This window comes from Pteropus alecto, unplaced genomic scaffold, assembly GCF_000325575.1.
Source record: "Pteropus alecto unplaced genomic scaffold, ASM32557v1 scaffold700, whole genome shotgun sequence".
Taxonomy (NCBI): Eukaryota; Metazoa; Chordata; class Mammalia; order Chiroptera; family Pteropodidae; genus Pteropus; species Pteropus alecto.
In genome coordinates this window covers 309,049-323,124 of record NW_006429611.1, presented here as the reverse complement: position 1 = coordinate 323,124, position 14,076 = coordinate 309,049, and the positions used below count along the sequence as shown (strand labels likewise).

The 14,076-nt window shown below is 62.1% G+C and overlaps 1 protein-coding gene and 1 pseudogene across 4 annotated transcripts; one reads left to right on the top strand and one right to left on the bottom strand.

Moving 5' to 3' along the window:
- The first annotated feature begins 6 nt into the window (after nucleotides 1-6).
- On the top strand, nucleotides 7-11,602 carry UBE2J2 (ubiquitin conjugating enzyme E2 J2). 4 transcript variants are annotated; one of them, XM_006903894.3, is made up of 7 exons: nucleotides 7-119; nucleotides 3,276-3,406; nucleotides 5,480-5,520; nucleotides 9,397-9,499; nucleotides 9,576-9,714; nucleotides 10,314-10,394; nucleotides 10,957-11,602. In XM_006903894.3, exons 2-7 carry the CDS (start codon nucleotides 3,276-3,278, stop codon nucleotides 11,239-11,241), a joined length of 780 nt encoding a protein of 259 aa, XP_006903956.1. In that variant the 5' UTR covers nucleotides 7-119; the 3' UTR covers nucleotides 11,242-11,602. The 4 variants fall into 4 exon arrangements, with proteins under 4 accessions (XP_006903956.1, XP_015446197.1, XP_006903955.1 ...); XM_015590711.2 differs by having other exon boundaries at nucleotides 7-151; XM_006903893.3 differs by having other exon boundaries at nucleotides 7-395.
- On the bottom strand, nucleotides 9,963-10,081 carry LOC112481766 (annotated as a pseudogene).
- Nucleotides 11,603-14,076: the final 2,474 nt, after the last annotated feature.

The following is a 14,076-nucleotide window of genomic DNA, read 5'->3' as shown; positions in this document are numbered from 1 at the left end:
GGGCCGGGGTGGTCCTGCGACCAGCGTGGGCCTTGGGTCGGCCACAGGGGGCGCCTCCTACGGGAAGGCCTCCTGCTAGTGGCACACCCGCGGGCGTCCAGGAGGAGCCGGCAGTCTTGGTGTGTGTCCTGGGAGCCCGCGTTGGGGTGCGGTAGGTGCCGTTGAGCCCGCCGCCGCTTCACCCCTGGACAGTTAGAACCCCGAACTGCTTCCTAAACCCCAACAGGAATGAGTGTGCCAGGAATTCTGCCCCTCGGGGTGATAGACAATTCAGGCGGTAGGAGTGGGAAGCCAGAGTCGGGTGACTGCACCGCCAGCCGGCTGGAGTGGGGCTTGGGCCCTGGACAAGTTGCTCATCTGTGCTAGTTGTTTGCATCGTCTCAGCTTCTGGCCAGGTATAAACGTCAGTTTTTTTCATTTAATGCTATTTAGCTGGTCGTAATTCAAATCCAGTTCCCAGCCACTCGCAGGCCCTGCACAAAACAGTCAAAGGGGGTAAGGCCACCGCTCCCCGGGAGCAGCGCTAACAGGTGCACGAGCGCACAGCACTGCGGTGGCACAGGCTCCGTTTGTGCCAGGGAGTGCAACCTTGTGTGATCTGGCTTCCGCAGAAAGGACTGGAGGGTCTCAGTGGAGAAGCCCAGTGTGTAGACTGCACGCACGGCTGGACCTTGGTGCCAGTGGGGCCCTGGTGGAGAAGGGAGACTTTCGTGCACGTCCTGGGCCTGGGTGTGTCACGCGCCCATCTGGCGGGTCAGGCCCAGCTCTCATGTCATTACTGTCACCTGAACTACACGTATGCAGAGCAGGGTGACCGGGTGCTGGGCAGACAGCTCTGTCTCAACGTCAGACTGAAAGGACTCGTGTTCAGGGTTTGGCTCAGGCCGCTTCCTTTCAGCTTCTGGGTTTTAATGTGTTTTTTCCCGCCCTGTTTCTTAGCGTGCACACTTTCCTGCACTGCAGTAGACCTCACGTGTTGTCCCTGTGGGGCTTGGTTTGCAGGGAACCGAGACACCGTGACAGGTATAGGTGCCACACACCATGTCTGGAGGGGGAAGTCGGAAGAGATTCTCGGCTTTGTCACCTAGAATCACCTGGAGAGCTCACGGGAGCCCTGTTCTGAGTGAGGCAATGGAGGGGTCGTTAGGGACTCCTTTGTATGAGTCGGGTAGTTGAGTCACATGTGATTTTAGAGATCATAGCTTTGGAAGCAAGAACGAGAGCAGTCTGACCGACTGGCGTGCTGTGTTTCATTTCGAGTGGCTGTCTGCTAACGCATTGTGCGTCCAGCCTGGCCGCTTACCTGGCTTCAGACACAATTGTATTTGAGTTACGCAGTGACAGGGGTGTGTGTGTGGCAGAGCGCTTTGGGGTGCACGTTTAAAACAAGCCCTGTAGGGGCTCGCTCTCCGGTCGTTGCTGTGTTCGTTACTAGGTGTTGGCCGAGGCGGGCCGCCTGGCCGTGCACTTGGGGCGGTGCTGTGTGGGAAGCTCTCCCTTCCCCGGCCAGTGTGCGGCCTCTGCCAGGGCCTGACGGGCTCCCGTGTTGTGTGGAGCTGGGTCTTGGGGAGGCCAGCGAAGGGCAGTGCGGAGGCACCAGGCCAGGAAATCAGGGAGGCTTTTGAGGGACTTGGTTTTCGAGCTGGACTGGGAAGGGCCTTGGTGAGTTTCCCGCCAGTGGGGACCGGGCTGTGCTCTGAGCGCGAGAAGGGAGTTTGGGCCCCGGCAACTTGGGGCCCTTGGAGGGTGGGCGGGACCTGGGGTCCGGCTGGCACTGCTTCCTGGAGCCTGGCAGGCTGGGGCAGTGACCACGTTCGCTCGCATGGCGCTGGGGGAGTTGCAGGGAACGGAACCTGGTTGAAGTCTGTGGCGTGGAGGCCAGTGGGGGAGCCTGCACGGGGGTGCAACGGAAAGGGGGAGGGGACCATGAACCTGAAGTTTAGGGACTCCAGGGCTGGAACCCAGGGTGGGCGAGTGTGTCCTGGCTGAGCCCCACTGTACAGGGGTGCAGAGCACATGCATCGCCCTGGCCGTTGTCTGGTGGGGACAGCCCTGTGAGGGGCATCCAACCAGGCAGCGGGCAAGGGCCACGTCTCTATCGAGGTCAGGGGGAAGTGAGTCTGGCTGTACCTTTGGGTCAAAAAAGGGCCCAAAAGCCGGAGGCTGAGGTAAAGGGGGGTAGGCGTGGTGGGGCTGAGTGACATCAGCTAGGTGCCGACAGGGAGGTCAGAGTGGAGAGCCGGACCCCTGACACCCAGTGCTGCGGCACGCTGGGTGGCAGAGTGTGGCTCCTCCTCGGTGGCCCAAACCCAGTCTGCCACCACTGTGGCCCAGGTGCCCCCTCCCCTGTCCCTACACACCCCTGCGTGTCCTCCGTCACTGTTACATCTTAGACCAGTGGCTTCACACTTTCTTTTTAGCAGCACAAGTCTCTTGCCTTCCCATCCTGCGTTCTGAGACACTCCGGCGTGTGAAGCAGGCGGGGTAGAGCGGTGCGTGAGGCTCCCTGTCCCCACCCCCACCACCACCCTTCTGCCCCTGGGGCCTAGCTGTGCTCCTGGTCCCTAGCCTGCAGTCTGTCCTGCACCATCCTGTCTGGCTCACGCTGTCCAGCCACCCCGCGTGGGACACCAGAGTGACCTTTCCTACACAGGGCCCGACGTGCCTGAAGATGGAGGCTGAGACCCTTCTCCACTGCCGCCTGGCGGCCAGGCCTTACCTTCCTGCCAGCCTTGTCCTGACACGGTGGCCCAGCGCGGTCCTGGAGCCTCTGGCTGTCCACCTTTGCCTCCTTCCGGGAAGGTGTCCTTTGCCCTCTGCCCTCACACGCGTCTGAGTCGGTCCAGGGTCTCTTGTCTCTCTCCAGTCTCAGGGGAGGCTCTTGCTCTGCTGCCCTGTCCCTCGCACCCACCATGCTCAGTGGGAAACATGCTGGGAGGTGTGTGACAGTGGCCTTCACAGCCGCTGGTCTGGGGTGCACCCTGAGTTCTGTGCTGTGAGCAGTCCCTTGGCGCGTTGTCACTGAGCACAGTCGGGGTCAGGTCCAGGCGTCAGACGCCTGTGACTTTGAAGTTAGAGTAGGTTTTTAAAAAAGTCTTTGCACGTGACGTCGCATAAATGAAGGTTACGGCAGAGCAGGCGGGAAAGGAGAGGAGCTCTGTGGGTGGGCGGGTGCAGCAGGATGGCCCCAGGCCTCGTCTGGGTGCTGGGCTCCTGGGAGAGGCAGCGGTGACTGTCTTTGGTCCCTGGTGAATGTCGGTGTTTGTCCTCAACAGATGAGTGGCACCAGCACCAAGAGAGCGCCCACCACCGCGACCCAGCGCCTGAAGCAGGACTACCTCCGAATCAAGAAAGACCCGGTGCCTTACATCCGTGCCGAGCCCCTCCCCTCCAACATTCTGGAATGGTGAGGTTGCTGTCCGCACGCGGCCCTGCCCTGGCCAGCGCCCACTGTCCCGGCCGGTGGGCCCAGCGCGCTCATCATGGCGGCTGTGCCCGCCTCAGGTGCCAGTGCACGTGATGAGGCCTGCAGACACTCTGGTTGTCCTTGGGGACACAGCAGGCCCTTGACCCAGGCACGTTGGGCTGGAGAGTGTCCTTCCTAGGGGAGGGCTGGGCCAGGGTCTCCAGCTGTGGAGGAGAAGCGTTTGCAGCCCCCTTCTCTGCTCTCGGCACTGGGAGGCAGCCTACCCTGCCCTGGAGAGGTGGCAGCTGGTGCCCCAGCTCCCAGCACTGGCCTGGGCGGGTGCCCGACAGCCCTCTGGCTGACATGAGTGCATCTGTGCGGTGACCATCGCGTCATGATTAGCTTCTCGCGATGTTAAGGGGTGTACAGGGTGCCGGCTGCCAGAGATACCGCCCTCCCCAGGGCTCTGTGAGACGTGAGGAATAGGGCTGGGACACTAAGAAGCACGTCGCCTTCCTTTGAAGGGTAGTTTACATTTTGATCTTTAAAAGCACTTTAATTTTTTTAATCCAGAGGAAAGAGATTTAACTGAGTTAACAGAAGTGTTCTGCAGATTGGACAGGCACTCAGGGGTCCTGTGTGCACCTTCCTTGGCAGGAGCGGGGTGGCCAGCCCTGGCGGGCTGAGGCGTGCGAGCATCGTCAGAGTTGCAGCACGGCTGCCCCTGCCCCCAAACCCCAAAACCCAGCGTGGCCCCAGGACACAGTTGGTGGGAAGCCCATCCCCACATGGGTCCCCAGAGCCGATCATTTGCTAGGGGGACCCACCACTGAGGTTTGTCACAGGGACTTTTCCGTGGTCACCGCACAGCAGAGGCGGCGAGGGGGAGTCCGCAGGAGGTCGCACAGCTCCCCGTTCCTGTGCACTCACGCGGGCGTGCCCGGGCCCTCGCGGCGAGCTGTGGCCACATGTGAGGCGCTCCCTGCCAGGGAGCCCGTCAGGGCCAGCGCTTGCAGTGGGGCCGGTCACAGAGGCACCTCTACCCGGCATCTGCCAGGCCTCCAGATCCTCTGTGGAAGCACGTTTCCTTGGCACCTGCGGTCCCCAAGCAGGCTGAGGACCGAGCGCCAGGCCACTGGGTGAGCTCCACCCTCAGCTGAGAGGAGAGGGGGCCCGGGTGCTGCCCGGGCCTCACTCCGCCGCCCCGTGCTGCTGAGCTCTCGCACTGCCCCTTCTCAGCGTCCTCAGATTGGCACGGGAATTGGAGCAGTAACAAATGAAGGCCACGTTGCTGGACGTGTCATGTGTTTAGCTCTGGGGCTGCTCCTGGTCAGCTGATGTGGCACTGCTGCATGGTTCTTGTTTTATTTTGTTTTGTTTTGAATGAAACAAATCAACAGACAGCAGGTGTCATGTGTGTGTCCTGGTGGGAAGAGGTGTTGGAGGCACGGTCACCACAGTGCGCGGTCGTTCTGGTCTGTGCCTTTGCGGTTGAACACCGCTGAGCCTGGTCTCCTGGGGTGAGCCGAGGCCGCCTCCGCTCCCCTCCTCCCCCCCCCCATCCTCCCCTGTGTGGAGAGCAGGGCCATGGGTGGGGCCGCCCCTCTGAGGCGCAGGGCCCTCCTGGTTCGGGCTCCCACTGCTGTGTGGCTGTGGTGACAGCCATAGCTGTCCCTGTGGCTCCTGGAGGGCAGCTGCTCTGAGGCTGTGTCTGGCTCGTCCAGGACATCTCATGTTACCAGCTGCTGCCCATCTGGTCTCCTGCGTGACCTTTGGGCACCCACAAACACCAAGATCGTTTTGTGGAGTTGAGGTTTTGAGGCCTTGGGACGCTGGTGGTAGAGGGTGACCCTGCTCTTTGTGCAGACAGGCGTGCATCGTGGGGGCCTCGGGAGGTGTGGCCTCGGAGGCCCTGAGAAAGTGACCAGGGTGTCTGCGGCCCGAGGAGCTGACCCTCGCGCACCGAGTGTGTGCGAGCGTTCAGCTGGGCCCTGCAAAGCCCTGGCCTTGGAGGGGCCCCGATTCTGGAGGATCCGCGTCCCCAAAGCCTGCTAACCCCTCTCTTTCCCGCAGGCACTACGTGGTCCGAGGCCCTGAGATGACGCCCTACGAAGGTGAGTCTGCCCTGTGCTGGCAGAGCGGGCGGCCCTGCCGACCGCCTTCCGTGCGGGCGTGGAGTGTGCGTAGTGGTTGGCTGATTGGGATGCCCCCTAACGTTTCTCCGAGTCCCAGGGAGTCTGCTCGCGTTTGGTTTTGCTGCTGTGTCGGGGGCCGTCCATAGGTCCTGGAGTTGGGCTGAGTCTGACGCGTCGGTGGGATCAGAGCAAGGTGGATGCTGAGATGGCTGGGCCCTCCTGTTTCCGGAGGCGTGTGGGTGCTCTCGAGGGAGGAGAGGTGTTGGCCGAGTGTGCGCTCTGCTGAGTCCGTCGTGTGGTGGGCACCGAGGCTTGGGGAGGCTGTGCGACGGGGCCTGGGCCAGCGGCCACCTCCGCCCTCCTGGCTGCTCCGACGCTGCTCTGGTGGTGCCCCAGGCTCCCCTGGTGTCGTTGACAGAGCGGGCCGTGGCGCTTTCGGTCAGCAGGTCTCTGGGCTTTGGGTGACAAGCAGCCATGGGTGGGCAAAGCCCAGGACCCAGCCATGGCTCGTGCCTCCAGCCAGTTTCCTCGACACTGGGTCCTGCCTTTGGGAAGCTGGGGACATCCGTGTGGCTCTTGCTTACGGTTTCACTAACGAGTCCTGTGGAGGAAGAGGATTGAGGGCCACTGCTGGGCAGCAGACGGGGGCTGGCAGTGAGGAAGGCTGGCTCTCGAAGGCAGTGTGGCAGGTGTGTCACTGCGGTGGCCCAGGATCCCTGTTCTGCTGGGTTCTGGGCGGATCTGGAGGGTGGACGTGTTACTAGGTCACACACCGGGGACCTCCCGGATGCCCTGCGGCAGGCTGTGAGCTCGAGGGTGGCCTTGTGGTGGGCAGGCAGGTGAAGGACGGTTCAGGACGGTGCACACAGCCCGCGTGAAGGCACGTAAGTGCGTGCCGTTTTCTGCCAGCTGGAAGAGGCGACACCAGGAGCCAGCAGCGTTTTCCCTCGCGAGGGGCCTTGTGCCTGGTGTTTGTGTGTTTTTTATTCTTTGTGGTTTTAGTATTTCTCAAATACAGTGCAAAAAGTTGTTAATTTGTAACTAGAGCCCCCACCGCCAAGAGTAGGCAGGACTGTTGCTGGTGGCAATGAGCTGACCCTTGGGTGGGGGCGGTACGCTGGGGCTGCAGGAGACCTCGAGTGCCCCAGCCCCACCGCCCCTGCTTGCTTCTGCCCTGTCCTCCTGTCCCTCTCTGCTGGATCAGGCCTGTAGACCTCCTGGGTACACAGTCCCTTCAGGGACCAGAAGCTTGGCCCATTGCCCACCCTCCCTTTCCCACAGCACCTGCTGCCCATCCCCGCCACAGCTCAGGGCCACCCTCTGCTGACTGCTCTTACTGGCATTTCCAAGGGCTCCTTGGAGCTGCCCTGTCCATCTGGGTCCGGGCTAGTGTGGGCTCTGGGCATGGGCTCGGCCTCGCCCTCCCCGCCGCCCCCGTGGGCCCTGGCCTCCCAGCTTCTTTCCCGGTCTCAGCCCCTCCCGTGTCCACGGCTGCCTGGCTCGGTGCTCTTGGCCACTGACTCGGTTCTCACCCTGGGCCCACGCCGTGCTGCTCCTGGCTCTCGCAGGTGCAGTGCCCCGGCTTCGGAGCTGGCTTCCTGTGGCGTGAGTGTGGTAAAGAATGCTCCCTCGGTCAATCTGTGGGTTTCCCCTAGTGCCGGCAAAACCGAAACAAAGCTGCTCCTGGGTGCACACACACTCGTTCTCCAGTATTTATTCTAAGAGTTACACAAACAAGCGAAGAATCTAGGATAGCTAACAGTTTAAAATCAAGTGGGAGGAGCCAGTGGGCCTGATGTCAGGACGTGTGTCTGGGGAGGTGCACGTGGACTGAGGACCGAGGTCAAGGGCGGGACCGTGGGGGAAGCGCTGTGCAGCCCACACACTCCTCCCCTGGTCCCCAGGGCTCGTCTCTGTGGGCGCTCAGGAGGAGGGGTGGCGGCTGTTGGCAGGGCACTCACACATCCGCTCAGGAGCCCAGAGCTACAGTGTGATCTCTGAGCTAGGGCTCACCCTCCTGGCACCCCTGCCTGGCCTCTTCCCTCTTGGGGTGATACCTCCTGGGGCTCCTGCCAATCGTGCAGTGCCCTAGATTTCCTCTCTGCACAGTGACGTGCACATTCGTGCATCTGGTCCGACGTAAGCGGCTGAGGGCGTGTGTCTCGCAGCGTGCTGTTGTCTGTTTTTTCATGGCTCGGCATCAGCTCCCTGGTTGGTCCCGTCCGCCGCCCCTGCCTGGGCCCCGCGTGCACGGGGCTGAGCCGGGCCTCTGTCCCCGGGGACCAGCCGGTGTCTTTGGTCTCCGCTGGCAGAGTTCTAACCCGGGCCCGTCATGCTCAGGAGCCGCTGCGGAGTGTGACTCTGCTGTCTTCGGCAGGTCCTCAAGGGGTCTGCAGGCTGCAGTCACAGCAGGTGGCCGCCCACCACAGCGCGTCCTTGCTGTCTAGGCTGCCTCCCACTGGGCACCGATGAGACGTGGTTCCGAGCGTGCCAGGCCGCTCTGGTCGGGTCTGGGCTTTCCTTAGTGGCTTCAAGTGCGCGTGCTCTCACCGCCGTTTCCAGTGTGCGCCTCTCTCTGGTGGACTCGTCTGCCTGTCGAGCTGGCCTACTAGGTGACACTTGGTCACGTGCTCCCTCCACCACTGACAGTGCAGAGTGGCAGTGATGGCACTCGGGCGAGGTGGCTGGTTTGCTGCAGCCCAGCCAGGGGGGTGGTGGCCTCTCCCAGGAGCGGCGTCAGAGCAGACCCTGAGGTGACTCGGGGCCGGTGCGCCCCCGTCCTTGTGCTGGACCTCTCCCAGGTGCTGGAGGCAGCGGTCCTGCCGGTCACTGTAGGCGCATGCACATGCACACACGCGCACACGCGCACACGCACAGCGTCGCTTGGCCGGGTTGTCGTGGGCCCGAGTGCTGCCTTTCCATGGTGCCCCAGGCTGCCAGGACCTGGACCGGGTGGGTGGGGGAGGCAGCGAGGCCATCAGAGGATGGAAGGGCGGGGCCGAAAGTGTCCAGTGACGTGGCGGGTAGGGGGCTGGGCTCCCAGGTTGCGGTCTGGACGCCTGAGAGGGTGGAGTTGCTGTTTTGGGGAAGTTCCGTCTTGGGCCTTTTCGGGGTGGTGATGCCTGGACGGTCAAGGCACCGGTCTGGAGTTTGGAGGGGAGTCCAGGTGGCGGTCCTAGTGTAGGGTCATCACAGTATTCCCCACATCATGTGAGGCTAGCTGAGACCACCCCCCAGGAAGTGCTAGTGGTGAGCGGAGCCTGTTAGACGGAGCCAGGCAGGCTTTGCATGGACAGGAAGGGTGCCGAGCCGGTGTGGGTCTTTGAGGGGACAGGGTCAGGAGTGGCGGGATGCCTGGGAGGTGGTCAGACACCCCAACGGGGATGTCTGCTGACCTCAGGGTCAGGTGCGAGGGACTGTGTTGGGGGCAAGCACCGTGTCGGGTGGACGGCGCCAGGCTGTGCACAGGAGGGGCCGGCGGCAGGGATCAGATGGCTGTGGATTCTGGGTGTTTTAAGGCAGGAGAAATGGTGGCGGGTTCGCTTGCTGCTGGGTGTAGTTTGGTGGAGAAGGAGAAGCAGGTAGCGTAGGAGAGGGAGCTTCCCGCAGCTGACCGCTTGTGGTGCGTGAGGGGTGGCGAGGAGCCCGGGCGGGGTCTCACCTGGTGCTGCGCTCTCAGTAGCCGTGGGGGGCAGGGCCCTGCTCCGCTTGGTGGTCCTCAGGCCATGGTGAGACCCCAGCAGGACACGTGTCCAGGGACGGGTGGCCGGGGGCACAGGCGGGGCCAGTGGGAGCCTGCAGGGCAGGTACCGGGGAGGAGACTGGGCCATGACGAGGCTGCTTCTGTCCCAACAGGCGGCTACTACCACGGAAAGCTAGTCTTTCCCCGAGAATTCCCTTTCAAACCTCCGAGCATTTACATGATAACCCCCAACGGGAGGTTCAAGTGCAACACGAGGTAAGGGGCTGCTGCGCGTTGGGCGGGTCACAGCCCAGACGAGCGTGTGCGCTGGTGACAGGTCACTGTTTTGCAGGCTGTGTCTTTCCATCACGGATTTCCACCCAGACACGTGGAACCCGGCCTGGTCTGTGTCCACCATCCTGACCGGGCTCCTGAGCTTCATGGTGGAGAAGGGCCCCACCCTGGGCAGCATAGAAACCTCAGACTTCACGGTGAGTGCTGGGCACCCGCGGCTTCTGCCCGCGTCCCTGCCCACGTCCCTGCTCTCCAGGCACCACTGGAGGGACCCCTGGCCCGGGGTCCTTCTTTCAGCCCCTCGCATAGCCAGGGTGTTGCCTGTGGTCAGCGCTTGTCTGCCCGGTTAACATTTTTTCTTTTTTTTTGAGGCGAGGCGACCTTTGGTTAACCTCACAGATTTCAAGGAGCTTGTCAGCCTATAATCCCTTATTTTTACTTTTTGCGCCTACAACACTTGGTCTTCGTAGGCGGTCTCCCATCCAAGTACTAACCAGGCCCAACCCTGCTTAGCTCCCGAGATCAGACGAGATCACGCTTGTTCAGGGTGGCGTGGCCGTGGACCCGGTTAATGAGTTTTTATCTCTCTGTTATTTAAGTAGGGGTCAGGTGTGTTGTCATTAGTTGACGGTGATGGAGTGATGAGTTAAATCCTCACGAGACTGCACGTTAGCTGGTGAAGAGCCGCCTGATTGGGTGCGTCGACAGGACCTCGGACTACAAAAGAATCCATTTTCAGGATTCTAAAGAATCAGAATTAGTCGCGGGCTGATATTTCCCTTTTGTTTCTTTCCAGAAAAGACAACTGGCTGCACAAAGTTTAGCATTTAATTTGAAAGACAAAGTCTTTTGCGAACTGTTTCCTGAAGTCTCAGAGGTGAGCAGTAGAGCCTGGTGGGCACTTGGGCTTCCCGGGTCAGAAACACGTGGGATTCTGAGTCTTTCCTACAAGAGCGTGCGCTCCTGGTGTCACTGTGCCACGGACGTCAAGCACGGAGGCGCACCTGTCCCTGCACGGGTGCTGGGACTGCAGGCACTGGCGTGGGTGGGTGCGGAGAGGTCCAGGAGAGTGGGCGCGGAGCTGGCTGCCGAGCCACTGAAGGTCCGGGTGGGCCAGAAGTGGCAGGGAGGTCCCTGCTGTGAGGGTCTGGACGGTTCCCTGGTCTCGCGGCTGGAGCAGGGGAGGCCGGGCTACACGAGGTCAAGGCCACAGTCATTCAGGGTCTCTGGGGACTGGCTCATTGCCGGTCCAGTCCGTGAGGCCCAGGCTTACTGCTTTTGGCAAGTCACTAGGTCCCCACGTCTGCAAAAAAGGTTACAGTGGCGTCTTCCTCCAAGGGCGGGTGTCAGGGCAGAGTCTTCATGGCAGATTGGAAGACCCTCCGTGGTCTCGCGGGAGCGGGATTGTTCCATCTCGCGCCTCGCCGTTTTTCTCTTAGGAAATTAAACAGAAGCAGAAAGCACAGGACGAGCGCGGCTGCAGACCCCAGGCTCTCCCCCTCCCAGACGTGGTTCCGGATGGCGACGCGCACCATGGCCAGAACGGGCTCCCGCTCCTCAACGGGCACGCGCCGGGCGCCGGGCCACACCTCGCTGGCCTGCAGCAGGCCAACCGGCACCACGGACTCCTGGGCGGCGCCCTGGCGAACTTGTTTGTTATAGTTGGGTTTGCCGCCTTCGCCTATACGGTCAAGTACGTGCTGAGAAGCATAGCGCAGGAGTGAGCTGTGCGCACGGCCGGCGGAGGCGGTCGGAAGCGAGGCTGCCGGGCCCGGGCTTGACGCTGGCTGGACGTGCCGCCGGGCGCAGACGGACCGGCCTGACTCCCGGGGTTAGCTTTTTAAAACCTGTAAGAGGAAAACAAAACCGAAGTGTGTGGTTCGGATGCGGAGCAGACACGAGGTCGGGCGCCTGTCCTCGCCCGGGGCTGCTGCGGGCCGTGGAGCTCGGCGTCGAAGACGAGGGCCTCACGCTTTGGTTTTTACCGCTTATGTTCTGTGTCGTCTCTTGGACTTGTTTTAGTAAACCCGTTTTTCATTTTATTAGATTTGGTCACTTAAAAATACAAAACTCGATGCCCACAAACACTGTGCGTGCGTTCTTGGCCCTGCCAGGGGGGCCGTGGCCGGGGATGGGGTTTGGCCCTGGCGCTTCGGTGTTGGCTCACTCAGAACGAAGCAGCTTCCTCCTGGTGGCGAGGTAGGAGTTGAGAGTCTGCTCGCCGTGACCATGAGCTTTCGCCCTTCACCCTTGTCCTGCAGGCCAACTTCTCCCCGCCAGGTTCCTGCGCCCAGAGCCGCCTCTCAGTTCCTCGTGTCCACGGGCTCAGGAGCCCTCCGCGGCCCCACCCAAGAGGCAGGTCCGTGTGCGTTGGAGCTTCTCTCGCTCTTGGTCCAAACCTTGGGCTGGCTCGGGGTGGGGCCTCATGTTCCTTCTCCCACCGGGTCCGTGCTGGCGAGCAGTCCTTCCTGGAAGGTCACACGGGACCGGGCGTTACAGCAGGGAAAGCTGCCCTGGAGGACACGGCCAAGTTCAGGGGTGGCGGCCCCTGGATTAATGGCGTCTTCCTGCCTCACATCCGTTCGCCCGTCTTACCTGTGAGCCTTCGGATGACGTGCTGTGACCTCGCTCCAGGGCCTGACCGGGAAACTGACAAGCAGCCGTGCAGTTTACATTCTTGACTTTTGTTTTTTGATCAATTTATTTAAAATAGCCCCATTATTTACAACTTGTATGTGTTTAACTCACTCTTTTGAGAAAAATGTTTCATTATATCTTTGTTTCTAAATCTCGTGCTGTTTGAGTCTATGTTGGCAGAAACGTGAGTCCACCTGGGCCCGGCTGGCCAGGGGGCCCAGAGCTGCCGTGATCCTGGTGGCCCTGCCACGCCAGTGGGCCCACCCCCTGCCTGTGCGGAGGCGGAGGGGCTGGTCCACCAGGCCGCCTGCTGGGCCGCGCTGGGCACCGCGCTGGGCCGTGCTGGGCGCCACAGGTTCAGTGGCTGTTCCATGCGCGCCACGTTGGCCGAGGCTCACGGGAGGCGGACTGGCAAGCGGGGCTCCCTCAGCCTGCTGCTTCCGGTGTGTTTGAGCAGTGCAGACTCAAAAAGCCTGAGTCAGCGGTGGTCAGTGGCGCTGTACACAGCCTTCGCCCGGGGCCCAGGGCCCGCTCTCCTACCGCGTCTTCGCTGCAGCCCGGGCGGAGGGTGGCTGGGCGTCCCTAGACCCTCTGGGACATGCATGTCCAGGTTGTCCTGAAGTCTGTCTCCACTGAGGGAGCAGAGCCTCGGACGAAGCCGGCGTTCACGCGCACGTGTGACTCGGCCGGTGTGGGGACAGCTGGAGACAGGACCGTATTTTTCCCGGGGGGCTTCCTGGAGCCTGAGACAGGCTCTCGGCCTCCTTCTGACAGGCTGGGCTGGCTCCTGCCGTGGGGCCTTGCCGGGGCTCCGGGGTGTCCGGCATCTGGGATGCGGGATGGGTGGGTGAGACGAGCACTGGTCAGAGCCTCTCCAGAGGCAGCTGGCAGCTGTGGCAGGAAGACTCAGACGGCTCAGGAGGCTTCCTCTGCTTCCTTCCACGTGGCTCTAGTTGCTCCTGGGGGAGCTGTGCCCTGGAAGGACCCTCGGGACGTGGGAGAGGGGCGCTGGAAAGCTGAGAGCTGGTCTCGGCATGTGGACACAAACCCGTAGAGCCCACCCCCAGCCCGGACCTCGAAGGCCAGTGTCCCCAGTGCAGGACATGGCCTGGCTGAGACATGTGGACCTTCCTGCTTGTTGTGAAGGGACTTGGGGACAGGAGCAGAACCCAGGGTTTAGGTGGGGTTGGAGCAGTTTAAGGCTCAGCCTCACCTGCCATCGCCATGTTACCCTGTCCAGCAGCCGAGGCTATCTGCCATAGGATGGCTGGAGGCTGGCACCGCTGGCCGTGTCCCCACAGTAGCCAGTCACATGGTGCATTGCTAGTGGCACTCTGCTGGCACACTCAGGCCTCGGAGGACTAGGCCACTAGGAAGCAGGTGACAAAAGCCTCTCAGGAGTCTGGCATGTGCTGGAGTCTCCTGGGCCGCCTTTCCTGACTTCTGCTAAGCCAGGTCACACCTGGAGCTCTAGCCGGGCTGAGGCATCGGGAGCTGAGGCTGCAACTGAGCTCTGCTGCTGTTGACCCTGGAGGTGACCAGGAGGCCTGAGCGAAGAGGCAGGATGCGTGCCCCCGAGGGGGACACCCCTCCCGTCGGCCTTGCCAGCTCATGCTAGGTTTGGCTCTGCCTGTAGCTGACATAGATGTCGCGTGGCTGGGGTCTTCCACTTGGCTGCCTCCATCGTTCCTGGGGATCAGAGGGTCTGCAGGCTCAGCTGTCTGTCCACCGGGCCCTGCACGCCCCCCGGAGGCCGACTGAGCAGCTGCTTGGGGCCGGCCAGGCTCTGACCACGCTCAGAGCATCTAGGCCTGTCTGGGCAGCGGCTGAGCCCCGGGGCTTGTCACTTGAGCTGGCCTAGCATCCTGCTGCCTGCAGCCTGGGGGATTGAAGGAAAGACCCCACTCTCCCTGGTGACCCCC

Coding starts and splice junctions, on each gene's coding strand:
- UBE2J2 (XM_006903894.3), top strand. CDS start 3,276: ATGAGTGGCACCAGCACCAAGAGAGCGCCCACCACCGCGACCCAGCGC. Junction 3,407..5,479: donor CCCTCCAACATTCTGGAATG/GTGAGGTTGCTG, acceptor TCTTTCCCGCAG/GCACTACGTGGTCCGAGGCC. Junction 10,395..10,956: donor TGTTTCCTGAAGTCTCAGAG/GTGAGCAGTAGA, acceptor TTTTTCTCTTAG/GAAATTAAACAGAAGCAGAA.